At 50.8% G+C, this 16,151-nt stretch overlaps 7 protein-coding genes across 7 annotated transcripts; 5 read left to right on the top strand and 2 right to left on the bottom strand.

The window, feature by feature from the left end:
* Window positions 1-378: 378 nt before the first annotated feature.
* wos2 (Hsp90 cochaperone SBA1) lies at window positions 379-1,694 on the top strand. Its single transcript, XM_020204931.1, has 5 exons — window positions 379-503; window positions 688-1,013; window positions 1,075-1,245; window positions 1,304-1,451; window positions 1,512-1,694. Exons 1-4 carry the CDS (start codon window positions 476-478, stop codon window positions 1,370-1,372), a joined length of 594 nt encoding a protein of 197 aa, XP_020057923.1. The 5' UTR covers window positions 379-475; the 3' UTR covers window positions 1,373-1,451; window positions 1,512-1,694.
* A 473-nt stretch (window positions 1,695-2,167) lies between these two features.
* On the top strand, window positions 2,168-4,155 carry ASPACDRAFT_77300 (translation machinery-associated protein TMA46). The gene is made up of 4 exons (XM_020204930.1): window positions 2,168-2,474; window positions 2,543-2,560; window positions 2,670-3,220; window positions 3,277-4,155. The coding sequence occupies exons 1-4, from the start codon at window positions 2,418-2,420 to the stop codon at window positions 3,707-3,709; spliced, it is 1,059 nt and encodes a 352-aa protein (XP_020057922.1). The 5' UTR covers window positions 2,168-2,417; the 3' UTR covers window positions 3,710-4,155.
* A 442-nt stretch (window positions 4,156-4,597) lies between these two features.
* ASPACDRAFT_116446 (uncharacterized protein) lies at window positions 4,598-6,687 on the top strand. Its single transcript, XM_020195988.1, has 6 exons — window positions 4,598-4,807; window positions 4,875-5,289; window positions 5,342-5,512; window positions 5,579-5,728; window positions 5,801-5,923; window positions 5,990-6,687. Exons 1-6 carry the CDS (start codon window positions 4,747-4,749, stop codon window positions 6,360-6,362), a joined length of 1,293 nt encoding a protein of 430 aa, XP_020057921.1. The 5' UTR covers window positions 4,598-4,746; the 3' UTR covers window positions 6,363-6,687.
* A 65-nt stretch (window positions 6,688-6,752) lies between these two features.
* ASPACDRAFT_116442 (uncharacterized protein) lies at window positions 6,753-8,982 on the top strand. Its single transcript, XM_020195987.1, has 4 exons — window positions 6,753-7,406; window positions 7,482-7,567; window positions 7,623-8,302; window positions 8,388-8,982. Exons 1-4 carry the CDS (start codon window positions 7,024-7,026, stop codon window positions 8,490-8,492), a joined length of 1,254 nt encoding a protein of 417 aa, XP_020057920.1. The 5' UTR covers window positions 6,753-7,023; the 3' UTR covers window positions 8,493-8,982.
* Window positions 8,983-10,327: 1,345 nt separating this feature from the next.
* abr1 (multicopper oxidase abr1) lies at window positions 10,328-11,857 on the top strand (the record flags this gene model as incomplete). The annotated part of the gene is made up of 2 exons (XM_020203432.1): window positions 10,328-10,675; window positions 10,733-11,857. 2 exons carry the CDS (start codon window positions 10,328-10,330, stop codon window positions 11,855-11,857), a joined length of 1,473 nt encoding a protein of 490 aa, XP_020057919.1.
* Window positions 11,858-12,352: 495 nt separating this feature from the next.
* Window positions 12,353-13,678, bottom strand: ASPACDRAFT_59260 (FAD-dependent oxidoreductase; the record flags this gene model as incomplete). The annotated part of the gene is made up of 3 exons (XM_020203431.1): window positions 12,353-12,777; window positions 12,927-13,549; window positions 13,638-13,678. The coding sequence occupies 3 exons, from the start codon at window positions 13,676-13,678 to the stop codon at window positions 12,353-12,355; spliced, it is 1,089 nt and encodes a 362-aa protein (XP_020057918.1).
* Window positions 13,679-13,933: 255 nt separating this feature from the next.
* On the bottom strand, window positions 13,934-15,107 carry ASPACDRAFT_77294 (rRNA-processing FCF1 family protein). The gene is made up of 4 exons (XM_020204929.1): window positions 15,030-15,107; window positions 14,743-14,969; window positions 14,514-14,679; window positions 13,934-14,454 (listed from the first exon to the last, which is right to left on the bottom strand). The coding sequence occupies exons 1-4, from the start codon at window positions 15,063-15,065 to the stop codon at window positions 14,314-14,316; spliced, it is 570 nt and encodes a 189-aa protein (XP_020057917.1). The 5' UTR covers window positions 15,066-15,107; the 3' UTR covers window positions 13,934-14,313.
* Between the last annotated feature and the right edge of the window lie 1,044 nt (window positions 15,108-16,151).

Genomic DNA, 16,151 nt, shown 5'->3' with positions numbered 1-16,151 from the left:
GCAGTCACCTATAAGATTATATTTGTCTGGTCGAATGTTGTCGTCGTTCGCATTGCTTCTGGAGTGCCTGGCACTGCCGCACTCAGTCAAGCCAGGCTTGTGAGGGATAATTACGGGCGAGATCCGGCTGAGTCATCCCCGAATGCGGTGACGTCGCCGAGATAAATGCATCGGACGCCTCAGGCCATAATTAACCATCCATAGGAGCCCCGGAGAAGGTTGCAAACCTAACAAACTCCCTGCGGGCGGGAGAGTTCCAGTACTTTCTAGCACCATATTGAGCCGATCGTCAGCTTAGAGGCAAGCGGGCTGGATTTCACCTGCTACGGCTGCTGCTCTGCTCTGCTCTGCTCTGCTCTCCTACCTAGACGAATCCACCTTTCACTCAATCTCTCTCTTCTCGACTTTCCCAATCCGATCCATCTTTTCTCTTACATTTCAACCTTGCATATCTCTTATCTCCCCATCTTTCATAATGTCTCTAACTCAGGTTCACCCCGAAGGTGTGTTTCTTGTGCTCCGTCCCTCATTCCTACCTTCCCCGCTCTTGGTTTTCGTGACTCGCACGGTGGCCGGTTGTCATAAATCGCCCCGGCTCGAGCTTGACTCGAGACCAACCCAACACCCTTCAATTTCCTCGATAGCTCTTTATCTCGCAGTCACGATGTACTGACAATTTCTTTTCAGTTACATGGGCCCAGCGCTCCTCGGCCACTGAGGCCGAGCGCAACTACCTTTACGTGAGCATCAAGGCTCCCGATGTTGCTCGCGACGCCGCTAGCCTCAGCATCAACCCCACCAATGTCTCTTTCTCCGGCGAGTCTAAGAAGGGCGTAAAATACCAAGTCTCTCTCGACCTTTACGCCGAGATCGACCCTGAGAACTCGAAGACAAACCACAGTGACCGTGAGGTCGAGTTGGTGTTGCGCAAGAAGGAGCTCAAGGAGGAATACTGGCCCCGTCTGCTGAAGACGACTCAGAAGGTTCACTTCCTCAAGACCGACTTTGACAAGGTATTGTGACCCTATTCATACCTTCTCGATTGGGAAATCGTCAAGGCTGACTTGGAGCTAGTGGGTCGACGAGGACGAGCAGGATGAGGCCCCCGAAGATGACTACGCCAGCGGCTTCAATGGCATGGAAGGAGGCATGGACGGTGGCCTTGGCAACATTGATTTCTCCAAGCTTGGTGGCCTTTCCGGTCTCGGCGGCGCTGAGGCTGATGCAGGCGAGGGCGAAGATGAGGTATGCTGAATATTATCCTTCTCGACCATGTATGTGCGCTTGCTAACACGACCACTAGGATGAGGAGATGCCGGAACTCGAGGAGGCCGGCGATAACAAGGATGCCAAGATCCAGGAGGTCGCTTAAATACGAGAAATACTCGCGAGACGCGCATTGCGACTTACGGATGTGGAGAATGGAGGCATAAACGAGAGCACTTATCACAGTTAGCATCATTGAGCCCATCACGCTCGGTCTATCGTATAATGACTTGATCGACTCATAGTGTGTCTAACTGGCACAAAGTCGAACGACAGGTTTAGCTAGCTTTATTAGCCTGCCCAGAGAGGCACAGAAGAGAAGGACAAGTTGGAAAGGAAGCGAATAGTTCATTATTTTCCCTTCATTGGTATGAGATGACGAAATAGCCAACGACGCTTTTGCTAATAGGAAGACCTTCCCCTCCGTGATTTTCCCGTATAGCCCTACAGCATGCTTAATTTTTTCTTCGATGATGTCAATAGCGCCATGGCGCCCCTCCTTCAGATGTGGCTTTGCGACCGTAGAACAAACAGTAGTCGGGGACATCGACCGGCCAGGGACAACTGCTGTTAACATATCCTTGTCTTGTTCTGAGCATAGTAGATCAGCTCAATGCCGGCCATGTGAAGAGATTTTTGGTGGTCAAATCCGACAATCAATGCGCCGGTGAGGGTTCGCCCGCAGTTTGGCTATTCAACTCAATTGGCGGAGAGGCAGATTATGTGAAGTTGTTCCGCCACACTTGGAAACCCACACCTTGAAAATGTGGAGGAACCTGCAACCACCACGACTGCACACCACACGGCCTTTCTTCTTGTTCCTTTGAACCTCCATCTCGGTTGTTGATTCTTATCCTTCCCAGCCACGGCGTTGTGATTTTTTTTTGTCTGACCCGGTTTCGACGTCAGGCCGACTCTCATTCAGAGACATCTTTTTGTCTTGTCTATTGTAATTTTTACTCCCCCTCCCTCCGCTTAGCGGACTGTACCCATTTCGTCAGCCCGCTTCAGTTTCGGCTTGTCTGTGGAAGTTCCCTTCCAACTTTCCAATTTTATATTCGAGGGCGCATACGTCTCTATCTGAGCAACCGCTTTATATCTTCTCCTCTTCGTTTTCAGAAAGAAGCGCAATAAGATAAACACCGCCCATCATGCCTCCCAAGAAAGCTGATCAGCCTAAGAAGAAGAAGGCCACCGTCGAGGACAAGGTTTGAACCCTCGTGGCTTAATGCTCATTACGTCCGTCGTAAGGCTAACTTTAGCGATCCCTTTGCAGACCTTCGGTATGAAAAACGTACGTGAAGTCTTTTCATGAAAACCTTCGCCTTGTTGCGCCTACCTATCGTCCAGAAGAAAAAAGAAAGGAAAAAGACCAATTCGCTGACCGGTATCTTCCCTTGCAGAAAAAAGGTGGTTCCGCCAAACGACAGATCGCCCAACTCAATGCGCAAGCGGCTTCCAACAAGAATGCCGATGAAAAGAAGAAGGAGGCCGAGAAGCTTCGCCGTGAGGCCGAGAAGAAGGCTGCCGAGCAAGCCAGAAAGGAGGCTGCCGAGCTGTTCAAACCTGTACAGGTCCAGAAGGTTCCTTTCGGTGTCGATCCGAAGACGGTTGTTTGCGTTTTCTACAAGCAGGGCAACTGTGAGAAGGGCCGCAAGTGTAAATTCAGTCACGACTTGAGTCTCGAGCGCAAGGCCGCCAAGAGAGACTTGTACACCGATTCTCGAGACGGCAAGTCTGCGGAGGAAGAGGCCAAGAAGAAGGACAACATGGAGGATTGGGACGAGGAGAAATTGCGCAAGGTCGTTATGAGCAAGCACGGAAACCCCCGGACCACGACAGACAAGGTCTGCAAATACTTTATCGAAGCGGTCGAGAACCAGAAGTATGGTTGGTTCTGGACCTGCCCCAATGGAGGCGACAAGTGCATGTACAAGCACAGCTTGCCACCAGGGTACGTTGCATTCCTCCGGTCCGCAGTACTGTACGCGCAGCTGACAACCTGGCTAGATTCGTCCTGAAGACCAAGGAGCAGAAGGCGGCAGAGAAGGCTTTGATGGACAAGTCGCCGCTTAACACCTTGACACTGGAGGATTGGTTGGAGTCCGAACGCCACAAGCTCACTGGCGATTTAACACCTGTAACGCCCGAGACGTTCGCTAAGTGGAAGAAGGAGCGCTTGGACAAGAAGGCGGCTGAAGAGCAAGCTCAGAAGGCCAAGGAAGCCACTGGACGTACATTGTTCGAAAGCGGCAACTGGCGCGCTGATGATAGTGAGAGTGAGAGTGAGGATGAGGCCGATGGAGTCTGGAATTTGGATGATCTGCGGCGGGAGACGGAGAGGATCCGCGAGCAGAAGGAAGAGGAGCGCCTGGCCAAGCTCAACGGTGAACCCGTGCCGGTCTCGAATGATGCACAGATCGCACAAGAAGGTGAGGGTTGAGTGAGTTGGTGCGAGGCTCCCAAGTAAAAAAAACTTACTTGGGTGTTTGGGCTGCGGACCTCCCACGTTGCAATCGGCGTACCGGGCCATCTGTCCGGGCCCGAGATGTTGATCGTGTTGATGGCTGGTGGATGCAATGCTCTTGAGTTGTGGAAATGCTACATGAGCGTTTGTATTGACCTCCGCAACTGGGTTTGATGGCTCTTACGGTTAACGTGAACGGATTTTCGTGTCGCCTTTGGCTCCTCCCATCTGGATACGCTGCGAAGGGTGTCGAGGTCGATTCAATGCTTAAAGCATTGATCAGGAGGACCGTCAAGGCAGCGGAGATTACACAGGATTGAGATAGATCAATGTGTCTGCGGTGAGAGGATGACTGACATGATTTAGAATGCCATATTTGTACGTACAGTTTTCTCTCAACACAAGTCAGCGTTGTCTTTGGCCTTTTGTTGTCACTTCCAGTAGAAACATCAAGTATTAGTACCACTTGCGGAAAGAGGAGTTGTGGTGTTGACCCCAGGCTCGCACGCTCCCCGTCCGGTCTCTAGTTCCTTTCCACTTCCCCCACTCCCACGGCCGAATCGGAGGTTCTCTTACGGGCCTCAACCCTATCTATGTCATGAAACAGCTGCCGAGATATATATTGAATATTTTGTCGATTTGCCTACCCTGAATTCGAGCCGAGCTCGCTCAACGAAACGGAAAAACTATACTCGAGTTATTGTCAAGATAACATGAGAGGATGGAGAAGCTGGACCCTGTCTCGTTCAATCCAGCTATTAATGAGCCATGGCTCTTGGCTTGTGAGCATCCGCCAATGACCTTGTGCGCTTCGACGTTGCATAAGAATAACATTGCCCATTTTGGGGAATTATTTGTTAACTGGGCTGATTGTCGGAGTGTCTGACGAGACTGACATTTTCTTGATCTGTCAGACCCCCATGGCGCATGTGTCTCTCACCCTCCTTTTCCCTTGACCTATCTCTTCATCGTCTCAGTTTTGAGAGACTACTTCTGCAGTCTTTCTCGCGCAGATGAGTATTCGCTTTCTAGATAGGCTTCTACTGGCCTTAATATTTGGTTTGCTCCCAATCAGTAAGTAGCAATGCCTTCGTCTCTTTTTGCGCCCAGTATCTTGACTCATGCTGATCTGTCATACTAGCCGTGGCTCAAGTATGCCTCCCGCCTTTGGGTGAGTACGGATACTCCTACAATGCGACCGATCAATCTGTCCTGGACGCCATCGCGAAAAATTGCACAACGATCAATGGAAGCATCGTGATCGCGACAAGCTATACCGGCTCCTTCTACCTACCCAACGTTCGCAACATCACTGGACAGATCGGATATGGATGGGAGGGGACCCCCGCGGTACCTGCACCGACGTCGATCAGCCTTCCAGATCTCGAGTATATGGGGAGTGATATGTACCTCTTGGGTATTTCGACTTTGGCAAATTTGTCCGCGCCGAAGCTGAGGACGGCCGGATGGGCGCTAAGAATGGATTATGTGCAGAACGTTGATCTGCGATCATTGGAAACTGTCAGATATGCGGAGATCTTTGGCGATGTTTCCAGGTGAGCTCGGGCTGTCTTTACGCAATTTTGAGACGATATTGATTGTGTGCTGGTGCATCCAATGCAGTGTGCGCTTAGACTCACTTCGGAGTGTCTCTGGATACTTTTCTATCTGCAATAAGGATAGATGCGAGAAAAACCAGTCTTCAACCACGCCATTATATATATCTCTTCCTTCGCTTCAATCGGTGGGTAGCATAGAAATCGCTGGAAGTTTATCAGGGTGCGCCTGTCTGCCTTCACTCTCGTGTCATACGCCAGAATTGAACATTGACAGCAGCTTGTGTAGACTAGCAGTGCCGAACCTCACAACCATCAAGGAAGAAGCTAGATTTGCTGGCTTCCGGCGCGCCTCATCCAATGCATCAGCTATCAACATGACTTTTCCGCGTCTCAATAATGCGCCTACGTACATGATTTTGGGAGGGAACATCTCCAGGTGAGGGTTTCTGCCTCTATCGAGAGCTTGAGGTTGATGCAGGCTAACCAATGCTTCTCCCGAGGATACTAGTCTTTCCATGCCGGAATTGCGGAACATGAGTGGATATTTCCGGGTCGATGCTGGTGATTCGCTACCCATTGACCTTCCTTTCGAAGAGGCGTCGTCTATTGACTTGTACGGAGCAATCTCAAGGTGGGTCTAAACGGAGTTTGCCAGCATGTACAGGAACTTACCCTCAGCTAACTGCGTTGGATGAAGTGTGAAATTTCCTAAGCTGAAATCCCTTTCCAGCTTCAGCGTCCATAGCAGCCTCTCCTTGGATTGTCAATCCGTGAAGGAAACCATCATGAAGGTCAAAAATGGCTCAAAAGGCTATGTAAACTGCAGTTCGAAAAGACACTCTAAGAAGTTAGGCACAGGGGCCATTGCCGGTATCGTGGTTGGTGTTGTGATTGGTGTCGGACTTATAGTTGTCCTCGGAGCGCTCTATTACATTAAGCGGCGAAAGAGACGAGAGGAAAAGCCAGTATCGAACACGGGACTCAATGGCTTCAGTCCACCACGCTACGAAGAGCCGCAGGCAGTTAAAGTTCCCCCTCCGAAGTACTCTCCTCCCTTGGGAACGAGGTGAGTAGCAATGCATATGTCTGGCTGTCAGCGTCGGATGTTAGCATTACTCGGATCACTTGAGACAGTATTGTATATAGATGACAACTGTCGATTGGATTTGATCTGGGAACTATTTCTACTTTATTCTGGCCTAGAAGCGCCCAGTATGGCCTGCCATGATGGGGAAGCTCTTGAAAGCGGATCTATAGATTTCTCATACAATCTGTCTTAACCTAAGGTAGGTACCTCAAGTAGCCACAATGCTGAACGTATTTCGTCGGATTTGACAGCCAAAGGGAGGAAATCAGCAGTTATTTCTTTGTTAGAATCCGGTCCCGTGATGGCGCCTATGTTTCTTTGCTGCCCCAGGCTCCCTCACGCCTGGCAGGAAACCTTGCCTAATTGTCTCACTTGAGAATGTGACATCCCTGCCACTCCCCCCTGCGCTTCATGATGGAGTTACGAGGATCTACTGCTCACCTTGAGCGAGAGTCGATGTTCAATGTCTTACTGCAGGTTTCAGTCCTTGCTACTCCGGACTATTGACTGATCGACAGCCGATATCCCCCATCTAGCACATGCCAACAACACAATCCATCTGAACTGCATCTATCACTTAAGAGGCTTCTCAGACCGGCAGGCCTGCTTTCCCGGCTTTTGCTCTTTCAACAACATCTCACAATATGGTTCGCATGAAAGCTTTGAGCACATTTGTGCTCCCAGGGCTCGCAAGTCACCTCTCCATGGTGGCAGCGGCGGGACAAACATGCGAGAACGGAGTACGCCCATACTCAGCATGGTTGGCCGATAGTGTCATCGCTCGCAAAGATGCGCTGTTGAACGCTGACACTGAAAATGATATCGCACTCTCCTTGAAGCTTGGACTGTTCCAACTTAGCGTTATCCATCTCAAGGAGTACTACGATGCTGCATCATGCGCAAAGGAGGACTGGGATGCATATCTGAAAGAGGCTACCGATAGTATTCTGCCGACAGTGTTGAACGTGACTGGCGATATTGAAGCTCCCATGGACATATTTGCCACGGCTAACGGGCTGTACTACCAGTGAGTGTTGAACCTGCGGTTCATTCTTGTTAGAACCCTGACCATTGATCTGACACAACACTATGACGGCTACAGATATGAGAAGTCCGGTGACGAAAGTTACAAGCAAGGCCTTGATGCTCTGAGAAAGGCATACGACGGCAGGAAACGCAACTCAGAGGGTGAGACAACGTACCTGGCTGGCCCACTTCGACCCATCAACTAATTAAAAGACAGGCGGCTTCTGGTACTATAACGCCCGGCCGAACCTCAGCTATCTGGATGAGACCTATCCCTTGGGCGCCTTTACTACCGTGTACAAGAACCGCTTCGAGCCCACCAACGCCACCCTGGCTGAGAACCTCAGCAAAGACCTCAATCAATTTAAGGACCATTGTCACCACGACACTGGCCTGATGGCGCATGGCTACGACGCCTCCAAGTCAGCCCCGTGGGCGAATAAGACTACTGGGGCAAGCCCATACGTCTGGGATCGCGCCCTCGGATGGTACCACATGGGACTCGTGGAGCTTCTCCATAATGCAGATGAATTCCCTGGCCTTCTGAATCAGACGCAACGAGATGACGCTTACAAGAAGTATTACAATCTGGCAAACACGATCATCAACGATGTAGACGAGACCACGGGGTGTTGGTGGCAGGTGATGGAGCATGGAGGGGAGCAAGGCAATTATATCGAGACGAGTGGATCGGCCATTTTCACCTACTCCATTCTCAAGGGTGTGCGGCTAGGCTATCTGACGGGTGTTCACCCCGAGAGCGGAAAAGATTACAAGCAGACGGCGGAGAAGTGCTATAGTTGGCTGCTCGAGAATCGAGTGGTCCGGGACGATAGCGGCACGTTGAGTGTAAATGGCACAGTTGGGGTCTGCACGTTAGAAGATCCGACATATGAGGTATGTTTTCACCCTTCCCCACACATTTCGAGACTCCGTGACTGCTGTACGGATATGGTTGGATGAAATACTGATTACATGCTAGTACTACACTACCCAGCCGCTGTCATATAACAGTGTGTTCGGGGCGGCGCCGTTGGTGATGGCGAGCTTGGAGCATGAAATGGCTGCCAATGCGGTGAGCTCCTGACCAGTTAAGCAGCATAATCGAGAAGAGCTCGGATTACTGAGAGGCAACTGTTGGAGAGGTTATGTAATGGATGATGGTACATGTCTTTGATAATAAAGCAGTAGGATCCAAGAAAAGCACAAGCCGACAATGGGATATACAAGGGTCTAGTCACATATGCCAGGTTAACATACCGGCAAGGAATCAAAGCCTGTCTAGGGGATTGTGTTCCAGGAATTGAGGATGCAAAGGCCAAGTACGGTCGAGTTTGCCTCGTGCACAAATACTTCGTGCCGACTGTAAGGATACCATCGAACCAGTCCCTTCTTACTTCGCCAGGGGAAGCGAAGATGCCAATGCGAGCTATTCCGTGCTTGTAAGGACGGCCTAGCAGAGTTGAATTAGAATTCAGTATGTGTACCAAGTGTGAGTGGTCATATACTGTCTATCATGCTTGAAGTAAGGACTTCATAATAGGGAGATTTGGGGCATTAAAGAAATTGTAAGCAGGGGATTTGGTCGTATTTCAAGTCAACCAAGGTAGAAATTAAGCTCGCTCCACGGGAACTCTATCCACCGCATGGAATATCGTTCAACTCGACCGTCGTTTCCATCCCGGCCCTGACAACTTCCTTGCCTCATACGGCTAACTCAATCATCACATTACCCCTTGGATGGGAACGACCTTAACCCCTTTCAGGAACCTACTCTCTTTTGATGAGACTAAGTCAATCTGGATTGGAGTTGTTCTTGGACCTTGATGTGCACTGCCTGTCTTACTCGTACATCCAGCAAACGTGCCACTTTGAGCCCACGGACGGACGACTGAAAGACAACCCGGATATGACAACCCAAAATCAAGCTCAATGCTTAGAATTTGACATCATCACTTTGCCAGAATGGACAATGGTCTGAAATTGGTGGCTTTGTGGTCATCCATTCCGCTATTCTTGGAAAGCATCGATCCAGACCGGGACCTCGTCCCAGCAACTTAAGACAATATCGATTACCTCTCTTGGCCATTGCCACTTCCAAGATCATCTTGCTTATGCTTCTATACGAGTATACTCGTCCGAACTACTCTTTCTACGGGCCTTCCGTATGGTCCCCTGCAGATAGAACCTGAGCTGCCGAGTGGAGCCAGTCGCTGCTTCGTGCGATTGGAAGGCCCATGTCTCAGTCAATCAATCAAATCCCAGTTATATATTAGGAGATCGGCCTCGGGTTGGTGAATTGATCTGACTGTCCGAAACCTCCGCTGAATAGTCCGAATGTCGTGAAAATGCCATGTGAAATGAGCTGTGGAACAGTGGTTTCTCACATTGTCATTCGCGAGAACCCATTGTCTCGACTCCTTCATACTCAGCCTGTCCGCCACTAGGCATCAATCATTCGGTGTATGAGAAAAGTTTAATCCACCAACGCTCTACGCGGCCACGACTCGGAAATTCTTTGTAAGGGTGCATTAGGAAGGAATCTACATGGGGGGCCAATTTCCTTGGCTGGCTGGAGCTGTGGTGGTGGATGGTCCCTAACCTTGCCCCTTGCAGTAACGAAATTTGCATGTCAGCATTCTACGGTGTTTTACAAGAATTTTCGAGTGCTAGGTAGGAGTGCCTCGTTTGTGCTCGGCTCGACTTTTCGATTTTTAATCACGGTCTATTCAGGTATGTGTTTGTTTGGATGGACACCGAGCCGAGACGGGTCAGTGTGCGTATTGATATGCATACACTTACGTCCTCGAATGATTTTCTATCCTAGCTTACTTTCGTCCTTCATTTTCTAGTTTCAAGTTTTAATCGTATATACTCAGCACTCCTCGCTCATCACACTCATTCTTCGTGGATGATAAACTCATGGTTGTGGCCATGTTCCGAACCTTCTTGCTTCTGGGCCTGACGGGGCTCGTACAAGAAGCATTTGGCAAGAACGTGTATCTCGACTGGAATATCACATGGGTCAACGCAGCACCAAATGGTGTTGAGCGACCCATCATCGGAATCAACGGTCAATGGCCGTGCCCACAGATTGACGTCCATATTGGGGACAACTTGGTGGTAGATGTCTACAATGCCCTCGGAAACCAATCCACTGGAATCCATTGGCATGGATTTCATCAGAACTACAATACCTTTATGGACGGTGTGCCTGACATAACTCAATGCCCGATCAAACCAAAGCAGCGCATGCGATACGTTATTCCGGTAATGAGCTCTACTCTAACATGATTATTCTGGTGGCGTTACTGACACACGAAACAGGTCAATCAAACCGGAACGTACTGGTATCACTCCCACCAAGAAGGCCAGTATCCCGATGGAATCCGAGGACCGATTGTTGTTCACGACACGGCGCCGTTACCTTTCCATTACGACGAGGAGATCACTGTTACACTTTCGGATTGGTACAACAGACAAATGCCTCAGCTCACCGAAGATTACGTCTATCCGGCGGACGGGCCGGCTGGACTAGAGCCGTTGCCAGATGCGGTCCTGTTCAATGATGCAGTCGGAACCAAGATTCCGGTCAAGCCCAACAAGACCTATCTCATTCACGTTGTCTGCATGGGGAATTGGGCCGGACATGCGTTCATTGTTGAGGACCACGATCTGACTGTCGTCCGAGCCGATGGAATTCTCGTGGAACCGAAACTCGCGACGCCTCAATATCTTCGAATGACTGTTGGGCAGCGCCTCGACCTACTTCTAACAACAAAGAACGATACAAGCAGGAACTATGCAATCTGGGACGGCCTTGATATCGACGAGATGTTTATCCGAGAGAACCGCAAGATGCCTGAAGGATACAATGCCAACGGCACTGCATGGTTGATGTACAACGAAGACGCGCCCTTCTTACCATCCCCAGATATTCAGATTCATAACGCAAGTCTGGAGTTCTTGGACGACGTAACGCTCACACCGATAGATGGCCTCCCGCTGCTTGAGCCAGTTTCCCGACAAATCGTTTTGGACTTCAACTATGCCCAGGTGGACGGTGTTCCCACTTACACTATCAACGGCAACACATACGAAACCCCCAAGGAGCCTACCCTGTATACAGCCATGGCTGCCGGCAGTGAAGAGTCTTTGGACCCATCGATATATGGTTCCATCAATCAATATGTGGTTGAGTATGGTGACATTGTGGAGCTTGTAATCAACAACAATCACAACAACCTGCACCCTTGGCATTTACATGGACATGACTTCCAGATCCTTCAACGTACATACCCGAGCGGTGGTGCGTTCAACGGCTATGGCAATATCTCGGCAGTTCCATCGCGACGAGACACTCTTATGGTCGAACCCAAGGGTCATGCTGTCCTTCGTTTCAAGGCGATGAATCCAGATAAGTACCCAGGCATCGCGCATTCTTTCCCTTAAGCTAACTTTGGCAGCCTTTACGTATCTGGATGTTCCATTGCCATATCGAATTCCATGTTGAAACACGTCTCATGGCCGTGATCATTGAAGCACCGGACCACTTGCAGAACCTGTCTATGCCAGCTGATCATAGGGACATCTGCAGTGGCAAGCCCAGTCTTTTCGCGCCTCTGCCACCTCTTCCAGGTTTCTGAAGAGTCGATTACTGCTATTAAGTTGTGAGGTGCTTCAGCAACCGCCTGGAAGTTTCTGATACTGGGACTAATGCTCTGGCATACTGGTTTTCTTCATAGAGGACGAGGGCGTTCTTTGGCAGCTTATGTCTTTTTCCTTCCTCTCACATGCGGAACTGTTCTTCGAGTTTATTTGTCAATACAAAACAGTTTGGTGGAGAAGGGAGTTTTAATTATAATGTACACAAATTTCAAGCCACAGAATTCAGGGCTTCCTGTTGTCGCGATCATAAGTGCTTATGCCACGAATTTGATCAGTAACCTACAGCAGGGCCTTCTGCTGGACCAGACCATGCTCCGCCATGAGCTTAAACACATCCTCAGCTACACCCCACGAGATCTCAAAGCCGCGTCCACCAGCCCCATACGCATGGACAACGTTGCGCTCCCCATCGCCGGCCTCCAGCCGTTCGACCTCAATCCGCATGCCACCCTCTCTGGCTGGCCGCCGCCCCACAATATCTCGAATGACATCAAACTTCCCCTCACTCCCCTCCGCAAAAGGGAACCACTTGGCCGCATTCGCCAGGATCCGGGCTCGCGTGTCCGGTGACGGGTACGGATCCCAGTCATGCGGCTGCTTGGTGCCCCCAATGATCGTGCCGCCTCCCAGCGGCCGGGGGATACAGAATGACCACGACCCATCACTATTCTGGCGGGTCATCGTCACGGCGCATGGGTTCCGAACTAAACAGGTTTGTCCTAGACATTTGGGGGGGAGTGTCAGCAGCATAGATAGATCCAAGTAGAGCTTCCACCACCACCACCACCACCACAACAACAAAAGCCGGGAAGGGAGATGCCCCCTAGGTAAGTAGTGTTATCGGGCTTCATACCTCGAATAATAAAAGCCTTCTCATCCGCCCCCAACCCCAACCCCGAACAATTCACCACCGTCCTCACCCTCCTTTTCCTTTGCCTTCCCGCCCCAACAAAAAACGCCTCCCGCACATCCCCCACCGTATACTCCCTCACTTCCCCCCCGCGTAGCACAAACTCCTCAAGCATCCACTGACAATACACCGGCGGATTTATGACGACGGTCTCATACTCGACCCCCCACCGCACCCCCTCCGGCAGTTCGTGCCCCGACAAGCGCCGGAACCCGTCCACGTTGGCATACGCAGCTTGTATACTTTCTGGTTCGAGGTACTCGGGCGGCGGCTGCTCGAGATGCTCCACCGCGGGGCAGCGCGCGACGCCCGCGCCGGGTTGCGTGGCGGCCAGGGTCTTGAGGTGGGTGTAGGTGCGGCGGGCTTGGAGGGCTTCGCGGCGATGTTGCGGCGAGGTGCCGGGGACGGGGCGGTAGTGTGCGCCCGCCCAGGGGGAGGTGTAGTTTAGGGAGGTGGTGTGCGGGAAGTCGCGGGCGAGGAGGAGGATTTTCGTGTTGGAGGAGGTGCTGTGGGATTGGGATTGGGATTGGAGGTATAGGGCTGTGCTGAGGCCTAGTACGCCGGCTCTGATAGTGGAATGCTTGGGGTTTAGTGGGTTGGTTGGTGAGTTTGTGTGTGGGAGGGGATGAGGGGAAGGAGGAGATGGGGACGTACCCAATTATGACGATTGTTTCGGGTTCTGGGGGGGTCGTCATTGTGTTTCTGGCTGCGCTGGGAAAGGAGTTTTATGGGAATTGGTGTGCTTGGGGGGTGGTTTTGAGGTTCAAGATGGTGGCGGTTGTAGCGGTTGTTGTTGATGGAGTCGAGTGGGGTTATCGGTATAGATAAGGCTGTTTGTTTCCCCGCATGCTGGAGCTGGGTGCTTAGTTATGAAACGAGCCTGGTGACTCATAATACGAGCTATGCATACTACTACCGAGGTTTCCAATGGCTGGTATATGCCGGTATATGCGTCGAAGCTTCATTGTGCTCTGATCTTCTATTTAGGTTCTGGTTTGACAAGGCTATCAAGCCACCCTCAATTATCTACCATGCATGCCCCACAAAATATCATCCCCCGGGTATCGTTATGATTGTGTGACGTGACTCGCAAGCTTCGTATGGCGTGTCTCGTCGTATCCTGCAGACTGAATTCATGCATGGAGTCGAGTGGTGGCCAACCTGGTCTGCCAGACAAGGTGCCATCTCGTTAGACGAGGAAGTGCCCTGGGCACGGTGTGAAGATCCGTACTCGAGTCGTGTAGTCGTGCAGTATCGTGCGATGAAGTGGTATCAAGAAGAAATAACATCTGTCGTCCAATCCGGACCCTTTCAGAATGGGTAGGCGCATTTAGTCCAAAGAGTCGGGCAGCTTCTCGATCGTGAACTTCCCTCTTGCGACCTTCATGATCGGCACACCCGGAATCTTGCGCAAACGACGACACAGATCCTTATCGTTGGTCGCCACGATGTAAATGCGATGTTTCGACACCTAGAGTCAGCGACAATTAGCGCGCTATGACACACTGCCACAAAAAAGTCTCCACTCACCCGATCCACGATACAGTCATCTGCATACGTGCCCTTGTGGGAGCACTTCACCCTAGCCCATCTGGGATCTTTGGCGGTCCGGAGCGCCAGCCGGTACTTCTCCCCCAGTTTCTCCAATTCGGCAATCGTGCAATCCGAAAATGTCGGGATACATTTCGCATATAACCTTTGGTTCCACAAGTCTTAGCATCATCCCTATTGCCACCAACTGGGATTCACACAAACTCACAGATCCATCATAGAGGTAAGGAGATCTTGCTTCGCCCGGATGGCGTGCGAGACGAAGTTGGTATCGACGAGAACGTGGTAGGGAGGGCCGAGAGCAGTGTTGGCGGCGAAGAACATGTTCGAGGGCGCGACGGGGATGTGACGGGTCAACTCGTTCTCCTTGGGCTTCTCCTGCTTCTTGTTATCGGGTTTCAGGCGCTCATCGCGGGCTTTGATGGTGCGCTTCATCTGTTTGGCAGTGGGAGGTCAGTATTGAACTCTCTTCGGGGATTCCGGGCGCGGACCGACCTGCGCAAACTTGCGAGTCTTCTTTTGCACACCCATCGTGATGTTTGTTTAGTGAAATATGTGGTAGTGATAGAGCCAGATTTCTGGAATCGATCGAAGAGAAGAACAGGCTATATCGTACTGTTCCTTGAAACTTAATTATTCCTTAAGATGATTTAGTAGAGGCCCAAAAGATTTTGGAGATGGCGGAAATTCATATCACGGGCCGATTTTTCGCCGCGGAGGAAAGCACTGGCAGAATTGTGTATGGTCATGTGATTTTCAAGAATAGATTAGCGTGTGTGCTCACCCTCCGCCTTATCGCGCCCCGCTTAGGCCCGGCCTAGAATAGCTAGAATAGTAACTGCCCGGTCTACCTACCTGAATGCACAGTACAGAGTAGTATGAAGTTTGTACACTATCGACTCGTCAGTCATGGACCATTTTTTAATCAACCAACTGACTGCGTTGTCCTCTTCAGTCCAATCCTAAGCAATATCTACATCCCGTCACTATCTAGCCAATTCTTTCGTGCCGCTCCATGGTCAAGTCATACAGGCTGCAGCATCCGCTTCTAGTTCAGCATACTTCGATATAAACAATACTCACTTTCCCGCCTATAGAAAGTCAGCTTCTACACACTCTCGATGGCAGCTATACCGCCTCTCTAAACATCTAAGACAGTGGACCGAGCGCCTCATCCAACCCCGCAATCATTGGGGATTTCTCACAGACGCTAAGAAAGCCAGTCACGACACTAGTCACACTGCTAGTCACATCACATTTCTCCCGCCACTATCAATGTCCCACTATGAAAGACTCGTCCACGCCGTACGTCATCGTCCTAGTTCCATGTCATATCGCTCGAGATCGCGTGAAGGTGATATTGAGGTGGCACAATCACAGTGGCTTTCAATTCCCATACCACCGTGCGATGCCATAGTTACCGGCAATGTCGAGGACGGTTTTCTTTCCCGTGTTACAGTCGCAGTTCGCTCCGGTGATAGGCATACACGGCTCGGTCTGCCTTAACATTGCAAGTGACCAACCGTGCATGTTGGTCGGGATCAAGCCCGACATGGAGTTCATTGGCCATATGCAAATATCTCATTATCGCTGCATTCGTCCAAATAAATCCCCCCA

The sequence above is a fragment of the Aspergillus aculeatus genome, assembly GCF_001890905.1.
Source record: "Aspergillus aculeatus ATCC 16872 unplaced genomic scaffold ASPACscaffold_5, whole genome shotgun sequence".
In the NCBI taxonomy this organism is placed as follows: Eukaryota; Fungi; Ascomycota; class Eurotiomycetes; order Eurotiales; family Aspergillaceae; genus Aspergillus; species Aspergillus aculeatus.
This window is presented reverse-complemented; position numbering and strand designations above follow the sequence as displayed.

Excerpts from the sequence above, each read along its gene's own strand:
- wos2 (XM_020204931.1), top strand. The coding sequence starts at position 476 with ATGTCTCTAACTCAGGTTCACCCCGAAG. Across the intron at positions 504-687 it reads AACTCAGGTTCACCCCGAAG|TTACATGGGCCCAGCGCTCC; the intron begins GTGTGTTTCTTG and ends ATTTCTTTTCAG. Across the intron at positions 1,246-1,303 it reads CAGGCGAGGGCGAAGATGAG|GATGAGGAGATGCCGGAACT; the intron begins GTATGCTGAATA and ends CACGACCACTAG.
- ASPACDRAFT_77300 (XM_020204930.1), top strand. The coding sequence starts at position 2,418 with ATGCCTCCCAAGAAAGCTGATCAGCCTAAGAAGAAGAAGGCCACCGTC. Across the intron at positions 3,221-3,276 it reads AAGCACAGCTTGCCACCAGG|ATTCGTCCTGAAGACCAAGG; the intron begins GTACGTTGCATT and ends CAACCTGGCTAG.
- ASPACDRAFT_116446 (XM_020195988.1), top strand. The coding sequence starts at position 4,747 with ATGAGTATTCGCTTTCTAGATAGGCTTCTACTGGCCTTAATATTTGGT. Across the intron at positions 4,808-4,874 it reads ATTTGGTTTGCTCCCAATCA|CCGTGGCTCAAGTATGCCTC; the intron begins GTAAGTAGCAAT and ends CTGTCATACTAG. Across the intron at positions 5,513-5,578 it reads ATCGCTGGAAGTTTATCAGG|ACTAGCAGTGCCGAACCTCA; the intron begins GTGCGCCTGTCT and ends CAGCTTGTGTAG.
- ASPACDRAFT_116442 (XM_020195987.1), top strand. The coding sequence starts at position 7,024 with ATGGTTCGCATGAAAGCTTTGAGCACATTTGTGCTCCCAGGGCTCGCA. Across the intron at positions 7,568-7,622 it reads CAGGAAACGCAACTCAGAGG|GCGGCTTCTGGTACTATAAC; the intron begins GTGAGACAACGT and ends ATTAAAAGACAG. Across the intron at positions 8,303-8,387 it reads TAGAAGATCCGACATATGAG|TACTACACTACCCAGCCGCT; the intron begins GTATGTTTTCAC and ends ATTACATGCTAG.
- ASPACDRAFT_77294 (XM_020204929.1), bottom strand. The coding sequence starts at position 15,065 with ATGGGTGTGCAAAAGAAGACTCGCAAGTTTGCGCAG. Across the intron at positions 14,970-15,029 it reads AGACTCGCAAGTTTGCGCAG|ATGAAGCGCACCATCAAAGC; the intron begins GTCGGTCCGCGC and ends ACTGCCAAACAG. Across the intron at positions 14,455-14,513 it reads ATGACTGTATCGTGGATCGG|GTGTCGAAACATCGCATTTA; the intron begins GTGAGTGGAGAC and ends CGCTGACTCTAG.